Below are 23,857 nucleotides of genomic sequence, written 5' to 3' on the forward strand. Positions count from 1 at the left end.
AGACCTCAACCAATTTTGCTGTAGCTGAACTATAGCAGGGGGGTGTCACCAACAGGGGGCGTGGCACAGTCCACGTCGGAAAGAAACAGAATGACTTCCAGCCGGGAACCGAGTTTTTGTTTATTGTTCTGAAAGGCTCGAACTTTGGTGAGGCTCCGCCTACATTGAATCCAATTGTCCAATCAGAGAAGAGGTTAGGAATGTTCCTAAGCAGCAATGTCGGCAGCTTGACTCGAGCTGTCCAGCCATCTGAAATGTCCTACGTCCCCTTTATTGGCTACAATGTCGAACAATCAATTATCAGCTTAATTGCCTAATATAATTGCCTGTAACTACCTACTTAGCAGTGACAAGTTACCATTTTTTTGGTTTAGTTTTTTGCAAGAATAAATGCTTTAAAGTCTCCCAAGTAATACATTCAACATGAAACTTTGTAAAAAGTTATATAAATAAATATTCAAAATACAAGTGGCACTCTTATGACAAGGTGTTTTTAAAAAAAAAAAAAATGGGTGCTCGCCTCCGTGGTCACACTAAACCGCTTCAGTGGTGAGGGGTGACAAGCCGCCGCTACATCCGTACGTCCAACGCACAGTTGGTAATAAAACAAGCCTCGGTAATAAACGTAGCTTTCTGGAAAATGCGAACTCCGTCTGGAAGCTTACAAAAGGTGACTAGTGACTTGGTGTAAAAAACCCTCCTTACACCCCATAATGGAACCATGCTAATTTGAACTTTCCTTTAGCTAAAGGAAATCGCAAACCCTGTTAAAAAAAAAACGTACATACGGGAACGAAATCCATTCTCTAAAGGATTCTCTTTTCGTCCTCAATTAGCCAATAATAATTAGTGAACTATGGGGACGTGGGAATGATCGGAAAAGTCAAGTCAGCAGGGCGTCGCCTCCCGAGGGACGTTGTTGCTGGATACTGGCTCTAAGTGTTCTGCACGCGCGAGGTCGGGGTGAAGGCGGGGTCGACGGACACCACGCCCCTCCCGCGGGGTTACGGTGTTCCGTTCACCGCGCTCCCGTCCTCGCCCTGCTCCGCCAACAGCTTCCAACTCTGCCTGTTTCTTCTGCAGCCCTCCAGCAGGGGGGAGCAGTGCTCAGACACGCCCGTCAATGTCTGAGAGAGAGAGAGAGAGAGAGAGAGAGAGAGGAGGACGTGAGGGTCACTTGTGCAGGAACCATAACGTGGTGTAGGCCAGGGGTCACAGACCCTGGTCCTGGAGGGCACCACGTTACACCACACCTGATCCACCTCAAGAACTATGTGGTAACAGGGAACCCAAAAACCATGCAAGAAGAAAGCACTCCAGGAGCAGGGTTGGTGGCCTCTCGTAGATACCACGTGAATTCCATACGTTAAATTCAGCAAAAGAGAAAAGCGCGTGATTGAAATACTTCATTTGAAGGCTTTTGCTCACCTCGTACAACTCTATGCAAATCCCATCGATGAAAGACACCTGCATGCTCGGGATCTTGTCCCGCTTTTCCCGGTTCATCAAGTCCTGAGGGAGAAAAACGACGCTGCGACTTCGTGAAACCGCTTCACTGCAGTGCATGAAAGCGGCGAATATCGGAAACATGCCGAGCACTTACGATGGGCTCGATGTTCAGCTCTTTTCTCTCTTTGTCTCCCTGTTCGAAGAACTCTGTGGCCACCAGCTCGGCTACCTGTCGTACAAGAAAAAGAAAGGAAACGTGCTCACATTGAGGAAAAGGGCATTTTGAGATGAAAAAAAACATTAAAATATTTTAGAAATACATCCAATGATGCTAGCGTTGCATTTTTTTTTAGCTGTGCGTAGTGCTGCACGATTAATCTAATCGCAATCGTAATGGATCGTATCCGATCCATTCTCTCATTCTCTCAAAGTTTGCGAGCTGACTGAAGTCTCACTTCAGTTGGATGTGACGTGTTTGGTCACATGACTTTCGATTCGGTTCAATGGAGACCTCAGATTCGTGACTGGATAGACGTTGCATGACGAGCTGCATCGTACGTCAACGTCACCGCCATATTGCGATAGGCTCTGCTGTGGCGTGAAGCATATACATGTCTATGGAGAGAAGTGCATAAAAATGCATCACTCTTGTGCTGCTTGGGGCTGTACAAACCGCTGTATGCTCCAAACCAGATCCCGGGGGATTACATTTCATAGGTAAGGCTGGACAATTGTTTTGAATATATTTGGCCATTATAAAATCCCATTTAATAAGTCTTAACCTTAGCTAAGCTAGGCTAAGCTAGCAAAGCTATGCATCCCTGTGTTCAAGTCAGCCTCCAAACAACGTTTTGGCTAGATGTAGGGATTAACTATTTAGACTGTTCTTAGCTGTTTAGTTAACTTTTTTCAAACTTTGAAGGTTTCCTAAAGAAATTCACCTCAGTTTACAAATGTTAACCTTAGCTAAGCTAGCAAAGCTATGCATCCCTGTGTTCAAGTCAGCCTCCAAACAACGTTTTGGTTAAATTAAAAACTATAATACGGGATTTTATAATGGCCAAATATAATCAAAACAGTTGTTTAGCCTTACCAGGGTTTGTCGTTCGACAGTAATGTAAAAGAGTTTTTTGTGATTTATTTAATTTTGTAGAATATTGTATTTTGAAAGCACTGGGCATTTCGTAGTTTGTATGTTTCACTAAAAATTTCACTATTAGTAATTTGTATGCGACTTTTCATTGATATACAAGCAAGTGTCCTTTATCATATCTCAATCGCATATCGCAATATTGATCTCAATAATTGCAATATGTCTTTTTCCCCAAATCGTGCAGCCCTAGCTGTGCGTTAGGCGTGCAGTGTCACCTTGGTTCTAGAATGAAGCAAAGTGCCCGATAATTAGCATTAGGTCCGATCTCTGACTGAAAATATATAATTAGCGGGGGTGTTCTAAACGCACTTCAAAAACCGGCAACTCTGAGACAAATTAGGTCGAGGGGTTCGGAGGAAGGTCTGACCTCGTTCCTCACAACGATGTGATGCTAGTCCATCATAAAATCTGGTTTCATCAAATTGCTGCACATTTAAACCACATCATCCACCAAACATGTTCTGCAAATTGATTTAATCATAAAAAATTAAGGAATTAAGGGAACAAGCTAATAAATTCTAAAATGGCATTTTTAAATGTGGAACTGCTCACTTTATTGAATATGGCGCCTTTCGTTTTTTTTTTTTCCGGTTTCATTCTCCAACCCCTCGGTGATCTCTGGGTGACGCCTCTCCATCCTACCCCTCCATCTCGCTCCTCCTGCGTCCCTCCGTCCTTGCTCTCCCTCATTCGGCCCCTCTGGGACGCCGATTACGTCTGACAGCTCCAGCTGTTCCTCCTTCGCTCAGGGCAGGAGGCACCAGGCTGCTCCTCTGGTCTTCAGCCGTGATGGACGTGGCCTCTTTTGACCTTTACACTCTGGTTTCATTTGCAAGCTCACGCGTTTACGAGTTGTGTTTTTTTTTTTTACGTGTTTTTCCCGTTTTTATTGCAAGGACCTGCCACGAACTCGCTTTATTTTGCTGTAGGTGCATTACATCACCTAGTGAGAAGAGGCTTAGTTAATGATACACCGGTGTTTATGGCTGGTACGAGTGTTGCAGTTTGCCTGTAGAGCATAGGCAGTAAAAGGAATGAGAGAGACTGCGGTGGCTATGGGTCTGTTCATGGATTAACCCTAGTCCTACGTTAGAAGAGTGTTTGAGCTTCGTGGAGGGTGTCCCAATTTGGAGGCTCCATGGCTCCATTACGCTTCACGGTCGACCAAAACAAGACACAAATGGGTTCTTCCGCTCGTTCAACTTTCAACTTACCTTCTTCTGCACCGGCCAGGGTTTCGTGATGGCAGAGATGTCGCACGCCGTCATCAGCATTGACCTGTAGAATGCACACGCCTCGGTCCGTTTAGATGTCTGAAGGAGTTCCCGACCACCGAACCCGCCCCCGCTGATAAAAGCAGAGCTACCTGAGCAATTCTCTGTGGCCGTCATCTTCCCAGACAAACCCGCTGTTCTTGGAGAGTTCAAAGAATTTGTCTCTCTTCCTGCAACAAAGACCATTAATGATGGTCTTATGGTTTAAGAGGACGTTGTATTTACATCAAAATAACACTGAATACGCAGAGCTTGTAAACTTCGCGACATTCTTATTCATCACAGAAAAAAAACTCATTCGAGGTCAGGAGAAGCTGCGGACTCTGGTACCTACTTCATGTAGAGGGCCAGATCCGTGGCCAGGATGGCCTTCTCTATCATCTTCAGAGTGCCTTTATACTCCTCCAGAGACAGGCCACTGAGAATCTGATTTCCCTGAAACAGAATGCATATGTGAATATACATATTTACTTCTGAAGTCAAGTAATGGGTCAACGTAGGACCTTGTTAAAACGCTTGTTTGTCAGATAATAAAGAGATCAAACAACACAAAAAGTGCATTGGTTTTGGAGGCCAGTTTACGGTTAAGACCCTCAATGTAACTTGGCTTAATATTTGGATTAATGGAGCCATGGCCCATGGGTGTAGAGTGGAAAAGTAAAGCTACATCAGTACATAGCCAGCATGCTTTGACCACTGTTGGTCTTCACCAGGAGTTTTAAAAATAGGGCCCGATGGCCGAAAAGTGGATGAAAAGAAAGCCGTAACTCACCGGACTGTTGAGGATCATGAGACAGTGGTCGAAATGGTGATGCTCCATCGTCGAGTGGCAGTAGAGCTGGGCCAGCGGATGCTCACTCCTGCTCACAGCACACACAATACGGTCTTCACGAGAGCACGTTCACCTGCCCCGCATAACCACACAACCCGCACCAATACCTCTTTATGTAGGAGTTGTTGACCCCTCGGTGGTCCAGATCGTGACTCAGGGAGGCAATCATCAGCGCCAAGATCTCGATGTCGCTGAGCTTGCTCTGTGGGTCAGAAACACAGTTCACATTTTAACCGTTATATTACTTCTAGTGATCGAGTGCTAAAGTAAATGTCCTCTTTCCAGCAGAACCAGGAACCCCCCCTAAGCCCGGGTTTTACTTTATATCCACAACGCTTTTGTTTTTTTTAACAACTGCTCTGTTCAATATCACACAATCTGCCAAATTCCCACAGAATTATGTTACCAGTCGGTATAAAACGCGTGCTGCAGATAGAGAAACCTTGCCTGATGCAGGCACAGTGTGCAGCAAACAACAAATAAGATGCATTATCTATATTTACATTTACAGCATTTATCAGACGCCCTTATCCAGAGCGACTTACAATCAGTATTTACAGGGACAGTCCCCCCTGGAGCAACTTAAGGTTAAGTGTCTTGCTCAGGGACACAATGGTAGTAAGTGGGATTTGAACCCGGGTCTTCTGGTTCACAGGCGAGTGTGTTACCCACTAGGCTACTACCACCTATATTTCTTCTCTCATGTCTAAACGTACAGTGAATTGGATCATGACAATATATACGAATGAATGAAGACACAATGTTATTTTCAGACAACCTATGATGTACAATGCATCAAATAACATTTTTTGTACCTATACCTGTCAAATACTGCACACGGATACATATTTCATTCAGTATTCAGTACGTTAAGCCTGTATAATGAAATATTATTTAATATGTTTTTTAATAGCAGTTGAATTCAAAGCTGTTGGACATGACGCGGCCTCCCCGGTGGATTATGGCTTTAATATGTGATGTGAAATTGACCGACTCCACTGACCTGTAACCTTCCCGACTTGAGGACTGCAAACATACACTGGGAGGTGTTGAAGGCGTGCCGCCAGTTGTGGTAGGCCACGTTCTTCCTGTAGTTCTTCTTCACGCTCAGGATCCACTGGCACAGGCTCTGTTCACGCATTCGAGTTAGAACAACGCACATCTTCCAGAATTCTTACGTTCTGACGAGCGACACCGGGACAGACTTCCACATTCTGCCCCCGTCCCACACGACATTACATTAAAATACCAGCGGCTGTGAACAGGAACGGGGTAAGTTTGGGTGGAGGTGGAAACGTAAGAAGGATACGGGACGGACAGGAAACCGTCTCTGCACCTCATCAAACTCAAGACTTTAATACAATTTGCCCCGTCATAAGATTTGATCGGAACAAACCCCACCCGGCTAATCACATCAGTGGGTGGAGACGAATGGCCGGCGGCTCGTACTTCATTCCACTAACGTCGGGCATAAATAAACCTTACATTTACATTTACAGCATTTACCAGACGCCCTTATCCAGAGCGACTTACAATCAGTAGTTACAGGGACAGTCCCCCCCTGGAGACACCCAGGGTTAAGTGTCTTGCTCAGGGACACGATGGTAGTAAGTGGGATTCGAACCTGGGTCTTCTGGCGAGTGTGTTACCCGCTAGGCTACTACTACCACCCCACAACGTGGCAGGCTGTTCCGTCTGAAGCACCGGTGTTGCGGCGACTCACCTTGTATTTCATCTGGAAGTTCTGCACGAGCTTGAGGTCCACGAACATGCGGATGGTGCCCTGCGTGGTCTCGGCATCCGTCAGGTCGAAGTCGCTGAACCTGAAGTCGAGAAGCTGCAGGGACTGGGCAGAGGGAATGGTGGCTGCCTTTGGAGAAAAGGAGAGGATGAGTGAATGGAGGATGGGGTCAGGGATCTCCATGAATTATCTATGAGCTGCACTCAGCGGGGAACATAACGGTGGTATTGGCCTTCACATCCCTCTCTCTCCCTCCCTCCCTCCCACCCTCTCTTTCTTTCTTTCTGTTTGAGACTCACCACTGCTGATATGCTGCGATGAAAAGAAAAGAAAAATGAAACAAAAAGATTTTAAATGTGTTCTGTGCAATGCTTGCAAAGTCCCAAATAAATCAATACCTGTCATTATCCCCCCCCCCCAAAAAAAAACCCCACAATGGAATATACCATCCCGAGCAACGAAAGGGGGACTCGTGGGACTCTCTGTGGCCTTACATTTACATTTACGGCATTTATCAGACGCCCTTATCCAGAGCGACTTACAGTCAGTAGTTTCAGGGGACAGTCCCCCAGGAGCAACTTAGGGTTAAGTGTCTTGCTCAGGGACACAATGGTAGTAAGCAGGATTTGAACCTGGGTCTTCTGGTTCATAGGCGAGTGTGTTACCCACTAGGCTACTACCACCCTAGCGTAACAGCTTTGGCCTTGCAGCATCAATTAAAAAATATGGAAATGTATCATTATGGCACATTATTTTGCATTCATGTAGTGGAACTAGTTCACATTTAAATGACCAAGCTGACCCAAATATAAGAAAAGCCTACATGCATCAAGCTAAATTTTGGAGTTTTTTTTTCTGTCGCTGTAATCTGTTGCTTTACGCTTAAAGGTAGCCTAAAATATCTCATTTAGAGCGATGATATGCATTTCAGGATGCAATAAAAACCTAAAATGCAAATAAATAAATTGTGTTCTTCCTACCAACACATTCTGGTCTTTCTATTCCAATAATCAGTGGATTTTTTTTTGGGGTACAGATGCTCGAGAAAGACCTTCATCTCACAGCTGAAAAACCCCTCTCATGCGGTACGCTGTTGAACACGAGGTGCGTTGGGTGACAATAAAATGAATAAATGGCCATTTACCCCAGTTACCTGGAGCTCCCGTGTCTCCTCTTCTGCAGCAGAGGCGTGGTATGAGAGAACCTGAAGAACAAGGGAACGCGTGAGGGAACGTCATTCCTAGTTGTTTTTTTGCGTGTTTACATGACAGAGGGCGTCTTGCAAGTGCGTCACGCGCTGAAGTGGACGCTCGTGGGCCGCTGATCGTCAGCTGCGGCGGTGAGTGGGTGTCACCTGACTGTGACAGTTTCAGAAAAGAGCCGAGAGGAGGAGCGGAGGGAGGCAGGCTAGATGTAGGACAAGGACGAACAGAAACGGCCTCTCTTTTGAACGGGAAATTGAAGTTCCCGTGCATGAAATCTGAAATTTGATGGAATTTTGATGAATTGTTGGACTCGGGAATCTGGCAACATACAGATAATAAATGCAGACGACACAGATAATCGAAGTAAACAAACAACGAGAAAGTCTGAATGTAGCGTGCGCGTAAATGTATTACCTCCAACGTAACTTCCTGTTTAGCCATCGCCCGCTCCACCGCCTCGTACATTTGCGTGTTCTGGATGCCCAGGCCGCAGAAGATGGCGAAGGCCTCCAGGAACTGCTCGTCGTTTCTGTTGAACGTCTTCACGGTGCCTGAGGCCTCGTCCATCTTGTTGACCAGCTGGCAGACACCTACACACACACACACACACACACACACACACACACACACACACACACACACACAGAGAACCACTTTATTGCTATGCTAATTAGCATTAGCCATTCTAGAGAAGGTCACTTCCCCGTGAGGTGAGGTGCTCGTACTCCAATATGTGTGGGAACAAATGTACTTTCACTGTACTTTCCATTTAGAACGTTTTAATTATATATGCTTTTATGTGCTAAGGTGAAAAAAATTACACATTTATATACAGTACAGGCCAAAAGTTTAGACACACCTTCTCATTCAACGTGTTTTCTTTATTTTCATGACCATTTACGTTGGTAGATTCTCACTGAAGGCATCAAAACTATGAATGAACACATGTGGAGTTCTGTACTTAACAAAAAGTGGAGACCTGACCTCCACAGTCACCGGACCTGAACCCAATCCAGATGGTTTGGGGTGAGCTGGACCAACAAGTGCTAAACACCTCTGGGAACTCCTTCAAGACTGTTGGAGAAGCATTTCAGGTGACGACCTCTTGAAGCTCATCGAGAGAATGCCAAGAGTGTGTAAAGCAGCAATCAGAGCAAAGAAACTAGAATATAAAACATGTTTTCACTTATTTCACCTTTTTTTTGTTAAGTACATAACTCCACATGTGTTCATTCATAGTTTTGATGCCTTCAGTGAGAATCTACCAACGTAAATGGTCATGAAAATATAGAAAACACATCGAATGAGAAGGTGTGTCCAGACTTTTGACCTGTGGTGTATACAGTGTATAAAGGGCATGTTAATTCTCGGATTCAGGCTCTTTTCTGACCCTGACCAGCGCATCTGTTGTGTTTGTTTGATGCTTCACCTGCTGAATGAATAATCTGACTCTGGCACTGCCAGCAATCAGCCTCTGAATAAAAGAGCCGTCTGATTCTTACAGCAGAATAATTAAATGAATGAAACCGGCCAGACTGCAGAAAAAATCTAATAAAATATTCAAAAGACCCACAAAATGCAAATGATTGTCAAGATCAGTTTGAATGATCTCTTAATTCTGGTGAGGGCATCTGGGGACAGCGCTCATTTGCCGTACACAAGCATAAACAGGCCAACACATGCTGTAATGAGGCATGCGTGATGTAAAGTGTTCCCGGAACAAAAGTCACATATGGTTCTGCTTTGGCTTGAAAACTAGACTATTAAATGGCAATAGAAAAAATGCATGTATTATATTAATTCATTTATTTAGTTAAATGGCGTTTTTGACAATTGGTTAAAACCAGACATGAAGACGTTTGATAACCTCCACTGATACTGCGGTGTTGGTACCAAATAAGCGGGCTTCACGCGGTGGAAAAGGTATTTAGGTACCAAAGAGAAATACCTATTACTTTATCTTTTTTGCCGTTCCGAATGGGCGTGCAAAGCAAACTCTTAACCGGTTCTGGAGTTTCACTCTAAAGAAAAAGAAAGAGGTGGTTACGCCGAGACGCCCATCAAGTCCAGCTTTTGATTTGGATGAAATGATCTCACGGTCCAGGGGAAGCGCTGGTCTTTTGTGACATCGCTGATGTTCAGAGGCTCCATGGCGTTCTTCACGTACTGGGCGTACATGTAGTTTATCTTACTGGCGTCGTACTCTCTATGGAGGCAAAAAAGGGAAGCAAGTGCAAAACGTTAGAGGATCTTAGGTGACTTTACGTGGAAACATTCATTTCTCCCAGTAGCAAATCCGTCAGGTCAGACTGTGAAGAGATGCAAGGAAGATCTCCACAGTCTGTCTTTTTTTGCCACTTCTCTCTCAATCATCTCTGGAATCTGTAAAAATCATTGTGTGTGTGTGTGTGTGTGTGTGATTGTGTGTGTGTATATATACACCCTATAAAAAATTAACATGGTCCAGATAACATCCCTGTAGATGTTTGGACAAAAAATGTAAAGGAATGAGGTTCTTTTGGGTGCAAATATCTGCAACGTCTGTTTTTGTACAGTGATCCTATATTACTGTAGTTTCAGGGTAAGGGTACAGTGACCGGTGGAGCGATGAAATATATGAGGCAGGTCGTCCATGGAGGGGTCTTGCGAGCACCCCTAAAAAAAATTCCACAATGTTTTTCCTGGCGAGGGAATGCATTCATTCAATGCAATCTAACCAGGCTGCCTTGATAATGCAGCCTACCCTGTTTGAACAAGTACTCATTAGGAATGCATAGTTTTTTTTGGGGGGGGGGAAATATGCCCCTCAATTATATTTTGGAGAAACTGGCAATCTTTAAAAAAAAAAAGCAAACTCCCTCAATTCCATCCTGGGGCACTGGATGCTCACACACACACACACACACACACACACACACACACCATTCACTCCTACAGTCAATGTAGGGTTTATCAGACACCCTTATCCAGAGCGAGCAGTAGTTATAGGGACAGTCCCCCCCCTGGAGATACTCAGGGTTTAGTGTCTTGCTCAGGGACACAATGGTAGTAAGTGGGGTTTGAACCTGGGTCTTCTGGTTCATAGGTGAGTGTGTGACCCCACTAGGCTACTACCACCACCATTACTGTTCACTACTTTGGTTGGCTGGAGGAAAACCGGCACCTGACACGGGGAGAGTATGTGAACTCACAACCCTGGAGGTACGATGTACTGAATAATTCCATAAACATAGCATATAGCTACCTTCTCGGGGGATCAGTCTTAAAGTCATATGAAGCCATTGTGATACACTGCAGCACAGCAAGCGGTGACACAGTGAAACGTGTCCTCTGTATTTAACCCATCACCCTTGGTGAGCAGTGGGCACCATGACAGGCGCCCAGGGAGCAGTGTGTGGGGACGGCGCTTTGCTCAGTGGCACCTCGGCGGTTCGGGACTCGAACTGGCAACCTGCTGATTATGTGTTTGGAGGAATCAATTCTGAAATGTCTATTTGGTGACATGGTCCTCATCGAGGTCGAGCGTATGGCCTGGTTATCCATTTCCGCTTGATTTCCCGCCCCCAATTGGGCAAGTAATATACCTCATCTTTCAAAAGTGAAGTTATGGCTGTAACGCGCCCCCACATCACAACAGCATGATGGGAGATGTTTTGTGGCGTATGACTTTGAAAGCTGCAGGATCTCCAGAGGTGCAGAAAAAAAATCTCCTAGTCTGACAGGTCAGCCTAAACAGTGCCGTGATGAAGGGTCTGTGTGGAGGTTGTGTGGAGGGGCTTTTAACGGAGGCCGAGAACTGAACCCACGATCCCGCGCATTACTTACTGTCAGAGTGGATTTTCAAAAATGCACCCGCCTACTTCCCGCGAGATGTGTCCCTGCTACAGCGACAATGTTATTCTATTGATGGAATGCAACCTTTGCAACCTAGACCCTGTAGCTATATGCACTTGGATAACAATCATCTGACCAAGAAAAAATAAAAAATCCTACAACTGATGATTGGCATTTAGACCGATTGAAACTGGACTCCAATAAACCTATCCGAGTGAAAAAGAGCCCACCTTCATGTCCGGAAAGGTTTCTTTGTCTCGTACCTGCTGGTGAACTCCATTGACCCCCCAAGTTCCTCGTACTCCATGTGAAATACGCTGGAAAACGAGTTCTGGAAAACACAGGTTCAATCATCTTTAAACTCGCCTGTATGCATAAAAACAGCATTTAGCAGCAAAACACATTTTCACTTGTTATGTCTTTTACGTTATTTTATGTAATTGATGATCTGTCAAAAAAAAAGATGTCGTTTCTTAAATGTCATTCGAGAAGGTTAATTCCAAACGGCCACCGATCGTGCAGAAACCTGGGCCATCCACAGACAGATCAGGTGTGGAGCTGTGGCGGGCCCCGAGGTGGCTCGCTAATGACGTTAGTCCCGCCCGAGCTCCGGCCCTCCGTCGGAGCGCTCCTGTGCGGATCGAGTTCCCCGCTCGGAGGCCCCGGGCCGCAACGGTACATGTTGCTCTACGGCCAAAGAACTGCCGTTTACGTGCACGTTCCAGGCCACGCAGCTTAACCCCTTGTCAGGACCGATCCGACCTGTCCTCCCGTACCTTGAACACGCCCCCTACCCCCCGCCCTCGTCCGTTTTCCAAATCGGGCGAAAAGAAACAGGATGTAAGGACACGGGGAGGAAGAGTCTGTCTTGCACGGGGACATTAACAAGCCCCCTGTCAAATTCGTCTCTGTTCATTTGTCACCGAGGTTCACCCAAACTGTAAGACGGATGGACCGGCCTGAACGTAAGCAGACGACTCCGATTTTAGAGGCACATTAACACCGACTCGCCCCGATACCTTACGGAGGAAAAAAAAAAAACAAATGTCAGGCAGATTAAGACCAGACCTTCGCTGGGTTGAGTCCACGCAGGCTCTGAGTACTCTGGGCGGGTGCGCCGCCAAGGCCTGACCTCGAGGATCACTGAGATCCATCACCACAGCCCAGCAAGCAGACCTCCTACCAGAGTGGCAAAGGTCAGAGCTCCTCAGACACACACCCGAACTGCACCAGCGGAGCTTCAGCAGCAGGTCCCACCTCGAAACCTAGCCATACCAACCTGATATGTTCTCAGGTGACCTTCCCCCCTCACAAAATAGACCACGGGATGCATTTTGAATAGGCTGGGCCAACCAGGTCCCCAACCGACCCCTGAGGGGCATAGTCTGGTTGCTCCAGGGGCGTGGCCTTGTTATACAGCCACGTTGGGTCATGTGGGGTGACAGTTAGTGCCCCGGGTGTCTCTTGTTTATTGCATTATTGTATGAGCTTCATTAAGACTTCCATCACTCTGCATCCAATCAATAGATCTTACAAGAACGGGGTTCGTGTATTACCCTATCGCTAAACTTCCCCGATGAAGGGCTGGGGGATTGTACGATCTCGATGCTGTGAGAGTAAAACGATTGATGATTGATCTAAAATTCCGCTCGACCTGGATGATAATCTTTGGGCATTTTCACGAGTGGCAAAGCTGGCAAATTGCAATCAATTGTTTATTATCTCGGGTGTCTTTGCTTTTGGTCTGGCAATATCAGTAAAAATCGACTGAAGAAATATATATTTTTTTTTTTCAGCCCTACCCTGTACTGTGTTTCTGCAATTTGTTTCTACACCAAAAATGACACTATGGAGGCATTTTCGCATCTTTAAAATCCGACGATTTACCAAATCACCAACACAAGTTCACATGCGGCGAGTCATATGGAAAAGATAGGTACTATATACCGGCGGTTTGTGTTTGCTGACTGATCATTTACCGACCTGACCTGACCCGACACTTTACTAAACTTTACTTTACTTTATTTAGAAGACACTTTTATCCAAAGCCACTTACAGGAGGACGACACCAGCAATTCTCATTCGGTTTCTATAGATCTTGAGTTACAAAACTAAGTCAGGAATAGAACATGCTGGGAAATTGTTAAGTGCTAGACGACCCGACAGACTTATAAGTAGTAGTATTCTCATTTTACTCTGCAAAAAGTGACCACCCACCACCCTGGTGGGTCCACCACTAAGCATTATATCATTAAATTTGGGGTTTGCAGGGGCTCCCCAGAACAATATATAAAAAAAATGAGACAGATGGAGACCACCCCCCCGCCCCACCTTACAACACACATTGATTGATCCACGATCCTTTTCACTGCAGCGTCTAACCCCCGGCAGGCTGTGGTATCGGCTCATTTCTCACTTCTTTCACGTTAACTATTAACCGAAAAAAGACGAATATCTGCTTAAACTTCTACACGGCACTCCCGGAGAGCCAAAAATAACGTGCCGTTTCTGGGTCATTCTTGAAGGCAAACATTACAGGGTCCTCTGGGTGGAATATAGAGAGGATGTGCCCCATCCAAAACACACAGTCTTTCTCTCTCTCTCTCTCTCTCTCTCCCTCGCTCTATCAGTCACATATTTTCGGGATAGATACACAGGAATCTGTTCTTCCTCTCTTCGGATGGGAAAAGTTGCCTCGCAGCGAGGGAGGAATAATGAGGGAATTCAACGGAGCCGAGGCGAGGGCAATAAAAGAGGCCAGTGTCTCCCCAAATTTCAGGACGCCCACACCACACACTGCCGGAAACCCGCGTTACCCCGGATCCACCGCGGGAACGTCACATGTTGGCTTGCGTGGAGCGTTCTCCATGCAGGATGGACTGCGTACCGTCTCATTCCACCAACGAGGTTCGCCCTTAACCAGAGCGACTTACAATCAGTAGTTACAGGGACAGTCCCCCCCCTGGAGACACTCAGGGACAAGTGTCTTGCTCAGGGACATGATGGTAGTAAGTGGGGTTTGAACCTGGGTCATCTGTTTCATAGGTTCATAGTGTATTACCCACTAGGCTACGACCACAACCAGAAGGCCACACATGACATATTGTTCTTCTCAGATCATGAAGGCTCCGTTGTCTAGAGCCAAACGCGACTCGCTCTGAACCTCACTCAGGCCTTCCGACCACAGACTTGGTGTCGAGTCCTCTGCGGTCTAGCCACAGCTGCACAGCCCCAGGTCGTGTTTCGTGCACAGGAGTGCAGACTTCCACTTCCAAGACCAGCTCACCATGGACTCCTCATCAGCGATGAAGATGGTGCAGCACTGGGCCTGCATGAAGGAGAGGACGGTGGCGGCGATCTTCCTCAACAAGACCTCCAAAGACTGCTGCTCCTCGAAGATCAAACTAGCCAGGTCAAGCAGCACCTAATCATAGATGGACAGACAGACAGGATGAGCGACGTTCAGGACTTTATACGAGCTGATTGGGGACACCATCATCTGTCTCAACCCAGAAATACAGTTCCCACCGGAACTAATGATGCCAGGTCAGCAGGGGATAGAACAACTCAAAAGGAAAAGGAACAAATTGCTGGTTTTTTTTGGTAAAATTCATCGGCCCAGAAGAATCCAGGAGACCTCGGTGACGTTTGACTGATCCCCGTGGGAGACATTGCGTTCCCGTGATGGCTTTTTTCCCCCCGAACCAACTTCACGAGGACAAAAAGGTCGAGTGCCTACCTGATTCCTCCGGTTCTCCAACTGTGATGTCTCGTACAGCTGAGCGTTGTGCAAGACGATTCCGGAAAAGGCCAAGTAGGCTGAAAAGTCCTGTCAGAGGCAGGAGAAACCGACATTTGCAGAGCAGCGTAGCCCAACCTCACGTGGTCTTCAGCTACATTATGTTAATTCTCCCGATTTTAGCTTCTGCAGTCATAAATATTATTTTTATTATTTTCTCCTTACCTTTTCATCCTGCTCTGTGAAGGCACTGTTCTCTCCACACTTTTATTAATGGCTTGTGCCACCCCAACTACCTGGACAGAGAGATCACAGAAGGCAACGTGAAGGCCGACGGAGCCGCGCGGACCTGGCGAGATTCCCGGGCCTCACCTCGTCCCTCTGGTTTTTGATGGGCATGCACAGGATGCTCTGGGTCTTGTATCCTGTGATGTGATCGACCTCGGCGTTGAATCTGGGGTCCTGTGGACACAGACATAGCAAAGCGGCAAGTCAGGCCTCAGAACAAGATCTGGGTTCTTCTCCTCCTCCGCTCGTTAGCATTTCCCAGCATGCCCCGGGGCGCTGGGAATGGCAGGGAAGCTGTCCCCAATAGCTCGATTTTCCATCTTTGGTGGAAATAACCTCAATGGGATGTTTCCTACAATCATTTATCAGAGGAAATTGAGTTTAAAGTTGCCCCACAGCATTTCAACATGGTTCAGATCCAGGCTTTGACCCAAACTTTTTCCTTGGTACGTGTATATTCTTTGTCATCAACCTTCCCAACCTTCCTGTATGGCCTGTGGTGGATTTTAGGATTTGCTCTTGCGTTTAACTTGCAAGCAAAGACTGTTCTGACCATTCTCTGTTTGTTAATTATTCTCCAGAGAGTGAAATGGCTGATTCCAAACCCTCCTGAGGTCCTTTCATATTTCTTCCCAGACTCATCAGCATCTACAGTGTTCTTCCTGCGGGTCCCCAGTGATCCCTTCGGATCTCGGTACGGTGACACCCCATCTCTTTACAACTCAAGATCGTTTACCATGACTGTCACGACGAATCCCGCGAGGCTTCCCCGGAACACAGGTTGCAGGCCACGCCCCCGTGATTCCACACACCTGAAGCCCCTCCTATTTAGGGCTTTCCTGCAGCATTAGACGTCCTTTGGCTATTTTGAAACTAGTCTTAGATCTGGTCATGGTCTTGGGTGGAGTCGTATGTACTGTTTGTGTGTTTCTCTGTCTCCAAGTCCCCTGTCCCCAGGTAGAGTCCAGGCAGGTCCTCCAACTTCCTGTATCGTGACGCCGACAAGCTCATTTGCGCCTGAATATCATCTCAGGCTTTTTAAATATTAATGAATGTTCCCATTGTCCCTCTGGGAAACCGCATCTAAGTTTTTATTTTGTTAAATTACGTAAATTAGCTTCATGTTCCTGCATAGAGTAATAAATCAATTAAAATCGCCTATTGATCTAAATCTAGACATATGAACTGAAAGAAGATGTAATATTGATATGTGATATGAATGGAGTGTCCTGCTTTTTTCAGCACGTTTGATGGTGTGTAGTACGTGTGTTTTCTTTTGGTATAAATGATGCTTATTACGAAGCCGTTTTTGGCCATACTTGACATAAAAAAGCCTCTGATCAGTGCCGGAAAGGTGCAAAATAAGCAAAGGCCGACCCACTGACGCACGTCTGTCCGCTCATATTTCAACGCGTCGGCAAACGGCATCTCCGCGCCTGATTTTCCTTTTTTGCCCGTATGCTTTTCTCCTGGCGCGCCACCCCTTGACGGCTATCGAGGGGAGAATTAATTACCCCGCTGCGCGCACAGGCCGACCCTCTGTCACAATGACTGCAGATCTGAGGGATCCCGGAAAACCAGCATGAGAAATGCATCGGCCCCTTCATTACGGAATTTTAATAAAATGAGAAAGAAATGAGTAAGAAAACGTGAGGGTGGAGTCAGCCCACCACCACAGATGCGCCACCAAACGGCCGGTCCAGGTTAGATGTTACCACATAAAACACCCCTCACTTACGCCTTCAATCCACAGGCAGTTTTTTATAAAAGCATAAAATGCATGTAAACGTTGCAGACAAATTCGAGACATTACTGACTAGGCGTTTCCAGACAATAATTAAAGGCAAAAACGATTCATAACCGTTTGCATTTACATTTTACGGCATTTGGCAGACGCCCTTATCCAGAGCGACGTCCAACGTACCATCGATGAAGTGATCAGTGATCACTATGAATACAATCTTTTTATTCACTCTGATATAGTTTCTATACAGAAGTCAGACAATAAGAAGGTTACAAGTTCATCTAAATATTCTCTAAAGAGGAAGGTCTTGAGCTGCTGTTTGACAAAACTCAGTGACTGAGCTGTTCTGACCTCGAGGGGAAGTTCATTCCACCACCGAGGGGCCAAGACGGAGAAGAGTCCAGATGAGCGTCTAGATTTACCGACATTAATTGATAAAAACCGATAAACATTATTAATTAGATTTTTTTTGTCTACTGTTTTATATATAAGGCTATATTGATATTAACTAGAACAATCTCTGGAGTATATGCTATACTCAGTAGGGCTTTTCCCTGTTATGGAAACTTCTAGACTCCCAGATGATCTTGCTAATTAGACGCAGGTGTCCCTCCAGAAGGAAGACGGCGCTCACCTCGGTTCGTCTCCCTCTAGACGCGATGGAAAGAACTTCCAATTACCTGCTATAAATACATCCTTTTTTTTAAAAGCCCACAAAGTTATCACTTCATCGTAAACAGGGCGTCGTCATGCTGAGTTACGGGCTTCAATCGCCCACGGGATGTAAACGCTTTAATCAGCGACTCGTTCGATACAGAATCCCCGTACGATCCGTACTTGCTGTGTCTGAACTGTGTCTCTACCGCCACCGACCAGCAGGGGGAGCTGCGGGTAGATCGAACGTTCTTAAAGTTCCGTACCGTACGTCGGCCCAGAAGGCGTACAGACAACTGGAGAAAGATGAAGACTCACCTGGTAGGCGCTCCTGATGTTCAGCGGCTGGCCCGTGGCGGCCACGTGTCCCACGATGCCCTTGTTCCACTCCAGCCGTATGCACCGGCTGGACACCTCCTCCAGCGTGGAGCCCTCGGCCACGTCGAAGAGGCGGCTGACCAGGAACTTCTGGTTGGAGCTGTCCTCGCCCACCAGGAACAGCGAGTAGCGGTCGGCGGCGATCAGCTCGTTGATGTGCAGGAAGATGCGGTGGCAGAGCGTGGTGAGGTCCAGGTGGCTGGAGACGTCGCGCACCAGCTCCAGCAGCCGCGCGCACCGGTCCCCGTCCCCCCGGCCCGCCCCGTCCACCCCCTCGTCCCCCCGCAGGGAGGCCCGAGGCATCTGCACCGGCCCGGAGTCGCTGAGGAACGTCAGCGAGCCCTCGGCGTCCTTCACCACGATGGGCCGCAGCGGCCGGTCGAACTCCGACGCCGAGATCTTCCGCGTGGGCGTGCCGGGCGCCGGGCTGGGGCAGGGCGCGTCGGGGCAGGGGTCGATCGGGGGTCGCTGGATGGAGTGAACGCGCTCAGCGAACCAGCCGTTTACCATCTCCCTGCGAACAGCAGACGACAAGTGAGCGCCGGTCACCGCGGCAGCCGGAGGGCGTTGCGCAAGCGTCCACATCAAACGAGGCCCCCGGTCCGCATGAAACCGGAATAACAGGGCAGGCCGCGCATCGCCGGGCATTAAAACGGCAGGTTACGAGCTCGGAGAGGCCCATGAAAAGCCGCCGCCGAGCCCGCAGGCCGTAAAAGGCGTTTCGGCGGATCCGGGCGAGAGGCCACAAACTTAACGCGGGGCGGGCCGGCCTGTTACTCCCCTCGAGTTACTTACCCGCATTTACCGGGCGCCCTTATCCAGAGCGACTTACAGGGACAGTCCCCCCTGGAGACACCCAGGGTTAAGTGTCTTGCTCAGGGACACAATGGTAGTAAGTGGGGTTTGAACCCGGGTCTTCTGGTTCATAGGCGAGTGTGTTACCCCACTAGGCTACTACCACCCTCCGAGAACACTCACATTGGCCGCCGGTTTAAAAAAGCACACGGTGCACACAGTGAAATGCGTCCTCTGCATTTAACCATCACCCTGGGTGAGCAGTGGGCGGCCATGACAGGCTCAGTGGCGCCTCGGGATTTGAACCGCTTCTTTAACCGCCAGGCCGCCGCCGGCCCGAATGACCCCGGCGAGCCGACGGTTCGAGCGAACGATGCCGCGTGGCGTCAACGCAGATGCAGCGTTCGTCCACTCCGACGTCCACTCCTGCCGGGATCCGCTTTTCCGGTACGGGGCCAGACAAGCTGGTGCAGATTCCCACGCAAGGCGGGGCTGATGCACCTCCCGGCTGTTGTTCTTCACATACAGTTTACTGCCATGCGGTTTTCAGAACGTCCAGATCTTTACAATCAATTCCGTGCGGATCGGATGGCCTGGCTGCATGGAAATAATCAATAATCCAATCAATGTCTGGAATCGTAATGAAACTCGGTACTTTTCTTTTCGTGGAACAGGCACAGCGAAACAGCACTGCCAAAGTCAGCGTTCAATTTAACACTTCCGGTGTGAAGTCTGTAAAACTGACGCTAACTGACCACTCGTTTAAAAAGTATTACTAACACACACACACACACACACACAGACACACACACACTCAAAATCACAAAAATAAAGAAACTCTTAACAGTTCCCCAGCATGTTCTTTTCCTTAAAGTGAAGTGATTGTCACATGTGATACACAGCAACACAGCACACGGTGCACACAGTGAAATGCGTCCTCTGCATTTAACCCATCACCCTTGGTGAGCAGTGGGCAGCCATGACAGGTGCCCGGGGAGCAGTGTGTGGGGACGGTGCTTTGCTCAGTGGCAGATCGGGATTCGAACCGGCAACCTTCTGATTACGGGGCCACTTCCTTAACCGCTAGGCCACCACTGCCCTTTCCTGACAAGTTGGGCCTTATCAGGGCTCTTAGTTTTGTAACTCAAAATCTATACAAATCGAACGAGAATTGCTGCCGTCTTCCTCTTGTAAGTCGCTTTGGATAAAAGCGTCTGCAAAATAAAGTAAAGTAAAGTAAAGTAAAGTAGTGTTAAACAACAGTGACTCCGCCCCTTCCCAGGTAACACAGGTCACCTGTTTTAAGATGTAAAGCTGGTTTATCGGTTTTATCCTCATGACCTGAACTGAAAATGGTTCCTTGTTACTCTTACTTTTAGGGCTCGAGTTAGAGAACGGACTACCACGACGGTCTTTTTGTAGCGTTTCGCATCCTACTCCGTCATTCACAGCGTCAAACTTTAACACTTTAAGAGGGCTGAGTTCAACATACGGTCTCCAGCCGCTTCAGGAAGAAGTAAAAGGAGAGTCAGTAAGAGTTGGTCCAACTCCAGACAGGACAATGTTCCTACAAGCAGAACAGACACACCAACACACAACTTCAATATAACCAGTGGAAAGCCGGCGAGGTCCATGTTGGTCCGAGACTTCTTCATGACGTCGGGTAAATCAGGGGCGACTCTGGGTTCTGGGGTTCATATTAAGGTGGGTCTGGTACCTGCGTACCACCCATGTGGGCGTGTTACCTGGGAAGGGGCGGAGTCACCGTCATTTAACAGTAAAGATTGTCACTTTTTACGGACTTCACACCGAAAATGTTCAATTTAACTCCGACTTCGGCGTGGATAAGATAATTAACACCGCGCGCAGCACATTATACCGGAGGGTACTAGTCCTGGTTATGGTACTAGTTAACTCTGGGTGCCCCGTCTCCGTACGACTCTACGCCCGGGTTGCCACATCACGCCAATATCACGCAGCGCTGCGCTCTTCCACAAATCGCTCGTTTCAGTCTGTTTTGCGGTCCAGTCGCGGTTTTTGAGACCCTCAATTAATGACTTTTAATGAATCTAAAGACATAATTATAAGAGACGAGCGGTTTGTTTGAACGCGGAGCGCCGCGTACCTGGCTCTGGTTATAAGGCGACTCACCTAGTCGCCCTGCGGACGAAGTAGTGATGGGCGAAGTCCGGGTGGTCGTCGAGCCACGACTCCATCCTGTCGTGCTCGAGGGGGTCGCCCTCCATGCTGCGGCGACACACGGACACCGGCGCGGTGCAGCGCGGACGGAGGAGCGGCGGTCTGTACTGAGGAGCGTTCTAACTACTGCTCTCTCTCCCCTTCTCTCTCTCTCTCTCTCTCACACAAACACACACTCTCTCTCTCTCTCTCACACACACACACACACACACACACACACACACAAACACTCTCTCTCTCACACACACTCTCTCTCTCACACGCACAAACCCTCTCTCTCTCACACACACACACTCTCTCTCTCTCACACACAAACACACTCTCTCTCACACACACACACACACACACACACACTCTCTCTCCTTCTCTCACACAAACGCACACACTCTCTCTTTCTCTCACAGACACTCTAAAACACACACAATCACTAACTCTCTACCTCTCTCTCTTCCTCACACACACACACACAAAACACACATTCACACACACACACACACACACACACACACACACACACACACACACAATCACTAACTCTCTCGCTCCATCTCTCACACACACTCTCTCTCTCACTCAAACACACACAATCACTAACTCTTTATCTCTCTCTCCCTCTCTGTCACACACACACACACACACACACACTCTCATACACACACGCACACAGTGGTGGCCGAGTGGTTATGGCTGCCCACTGCTCACATGGGTTAAAAGCAGAGGGCACGTTTTGTAGTGTCACCATGTGCTGTGCTGCTGTGTCTAATAATAACAATCACTTCACTTTCACTTTCTCACACAAACACACACTCTCATACACACACAAACTCTCTCTCGCACATACACACTTGCTCTCATTCACACAAAATCACTAACTCTCTCTCCCTGTCTCTCACACACAGTTTTATTTGCCCCGTTGTGGTCACTGAGGGTAGTGTCTATGTAACAATTGCGTTATAAATGTGTAACCAGACAGATATAAACTGAACTTTTATCCTTATGCCTAGAAATACCAGACAGGTGGTCCATATCAGCCCCATGTTAATGTGAACCCCCAGAATCCAGATGGAGAGCGAGAGTCGCCCCTGATTTACCCACCATCACGAAAAATACTCGGACCAACGTGGACCTCGCCGGCTTTTCTCTTTTTATTATAAATTTTGCTTTTGCAGCTTTGTTTTGCATGTAAACATATTTTTTTCTGATTTAATTGTTGTGGAATAAATTGTTTATTTCTATGTAGCCTTAGAGAATTTGTACCCTCAATCCATTTCAGAGTTACAATTTGTATAACTGACACTAATTGGTTTAAAATGACAGTGACTCCGCCCCTTCCCAGGTAACAAGCCCATATGGGTGGTACACAGGTACCAGAGAAGTGCTCCAAATCAGACCCACCTTAATATGAACCCCAGAACCCAGGTGGGGAGCAAGAGTGAAAAAGGCCCGGACCAACATGGACCGTCACACACTGATGCATCTGACCTATTTTTATGTATGTCACTCAAGTAAGTCACTCACATGATCATTCATAACTGGGACATTCACTTGTTTATTTATAAAGGATAAAAGGAATAAAATGAATAAGCCTGGAGCGTGCGCCCTGGATCCGAGGAGGAATTTTTGGCGAATCACGGAGGTGGTCCCCCCCGCCCCTCCTCCAGCGCGGGGCTCCCATGCCGCGGTGTAACCTTACCAGCAGATGGTGCCTGGTGCTCTCCTGAGGAAAAAAAAAGACCCCGCCGGAGACATCTGCGGTCTGAGGGCGGCCTGAGGGGACAGATCACCCCCCCGCGCACCCCGACCCACCGGGCTTCTGGTCACGTGACTGAATAGTGGTCAATACCCTGGAACACGTCGGATTGCTTCTCACTTTTCTGACATAAATCCGTTCATCTCTCAATGTAAACAACAAGTTCCAGTTGACCTGCTGATCGCAGACCGCCGTAAAAATGCAAACTGTATTCATAAATCCGATCGAATGTATATCGGAGCCCATCGGTCCACGCCGTTTCCCATGATGCGTGTGAACACGTTGACCCCTGACCTCGCTGAACTACTAGTTTCTTTCAGCGCGATGTGAGAACATTCCAAGGGCCGATGATCGCGTGGAATACTTTATACAGACGTTAACATGGTCAATTTATTATTATTTACATAAATAAATCCTTCATTTTAAATATCAGAACTTTATATATATTCAAATCTATACATATAAATAGTTGTATATATGTAACCATGCTTACTTCGATGTTAATAGTAATTCTATTGTTATTTTAATGATTGTAATTTTTTATTTATATTGTATTTTTACACACATAAACCCATTTAATTCCGCATGTCATGTAATAAACTGAGTTTCTTTCCCCCAGTACATTTCCCAGTCCTGCCGTCTCAATTTCTCTCTGTCACACACACACACACACACACACACACACACACACTGTCCAGACAAAGAGGAGGTGGGCGGGGCCACGTCGGTCAGACGTCAAACAACACTCCATTCCTCAGCATGACTCCTCGGGCCGATTATACAGCGCGGTGTATGTAAACCCTCGGCCTCTCCGCCCGGGCA

The 23,857-nt window shown here is 47.3% G+C and overlaps 1 protein-coding gene across 1 annotated transcript; it reads right to left on the reverse strand.

Annotated features, from left to right (window-relative positions):
* Positions 1 to 95: 95 nt before the first annotated feature.
* Positions 96 to 21,434, reverse strand: pde5ab (phosphodiesterase 5A, cGMP-specific, b). Its single transcript, XM_028984964.1, is given in 22 exon segments — positions 96 to 1,127; positions 1,429 to 1,512; positions 1,604 to 1,678; positions 3,817 to 3,880; positions 3,969 to 4,046; positions 4,211 to 4,311; positions 4,649 to 4,736; positions 4,816 to 4,910; positions 5,712 to 5,837; positions 6,432 to 6,578; positions 7,594 to 7,653; positions 8,069 to 8,244; positions 9,603 to 9,675; positions 9,752 to 9,860; positions 11,752 to 11,819; positions 14,775 to 14,912; positions 15,228 to 15,317; positions 15,453 to 15,490; positions 15,493 to 15,523; positions 15,600 to 15,689; positions 18,232 to 18,805; positions 21,238 to 21,434. Coding segments are annotated over 22 exon segments (2,523 nt in total). The 5' UTR covers positions 21,333 to 21,434; the 3' UTR covers positions 96 to 1,004.
* Between the last annotated feature and the right edge of the window lie 2,423 nt (positions 21,435 to 23,857).

Source organism: Denticeps clupeoides, chromosome 1, assembly GCF_900700375.1.
Source record: "Denticeps clupeoides chromosome 1, fDenClu1.1, whole genome shotgun sequence".
NCBI classification, from domain to species: Eukaryota; Metazoa; Chordata; class Actinopteri; order Clupeiformes; family Denticipitidae; genus Denticeps; species Denticeps clupeoides.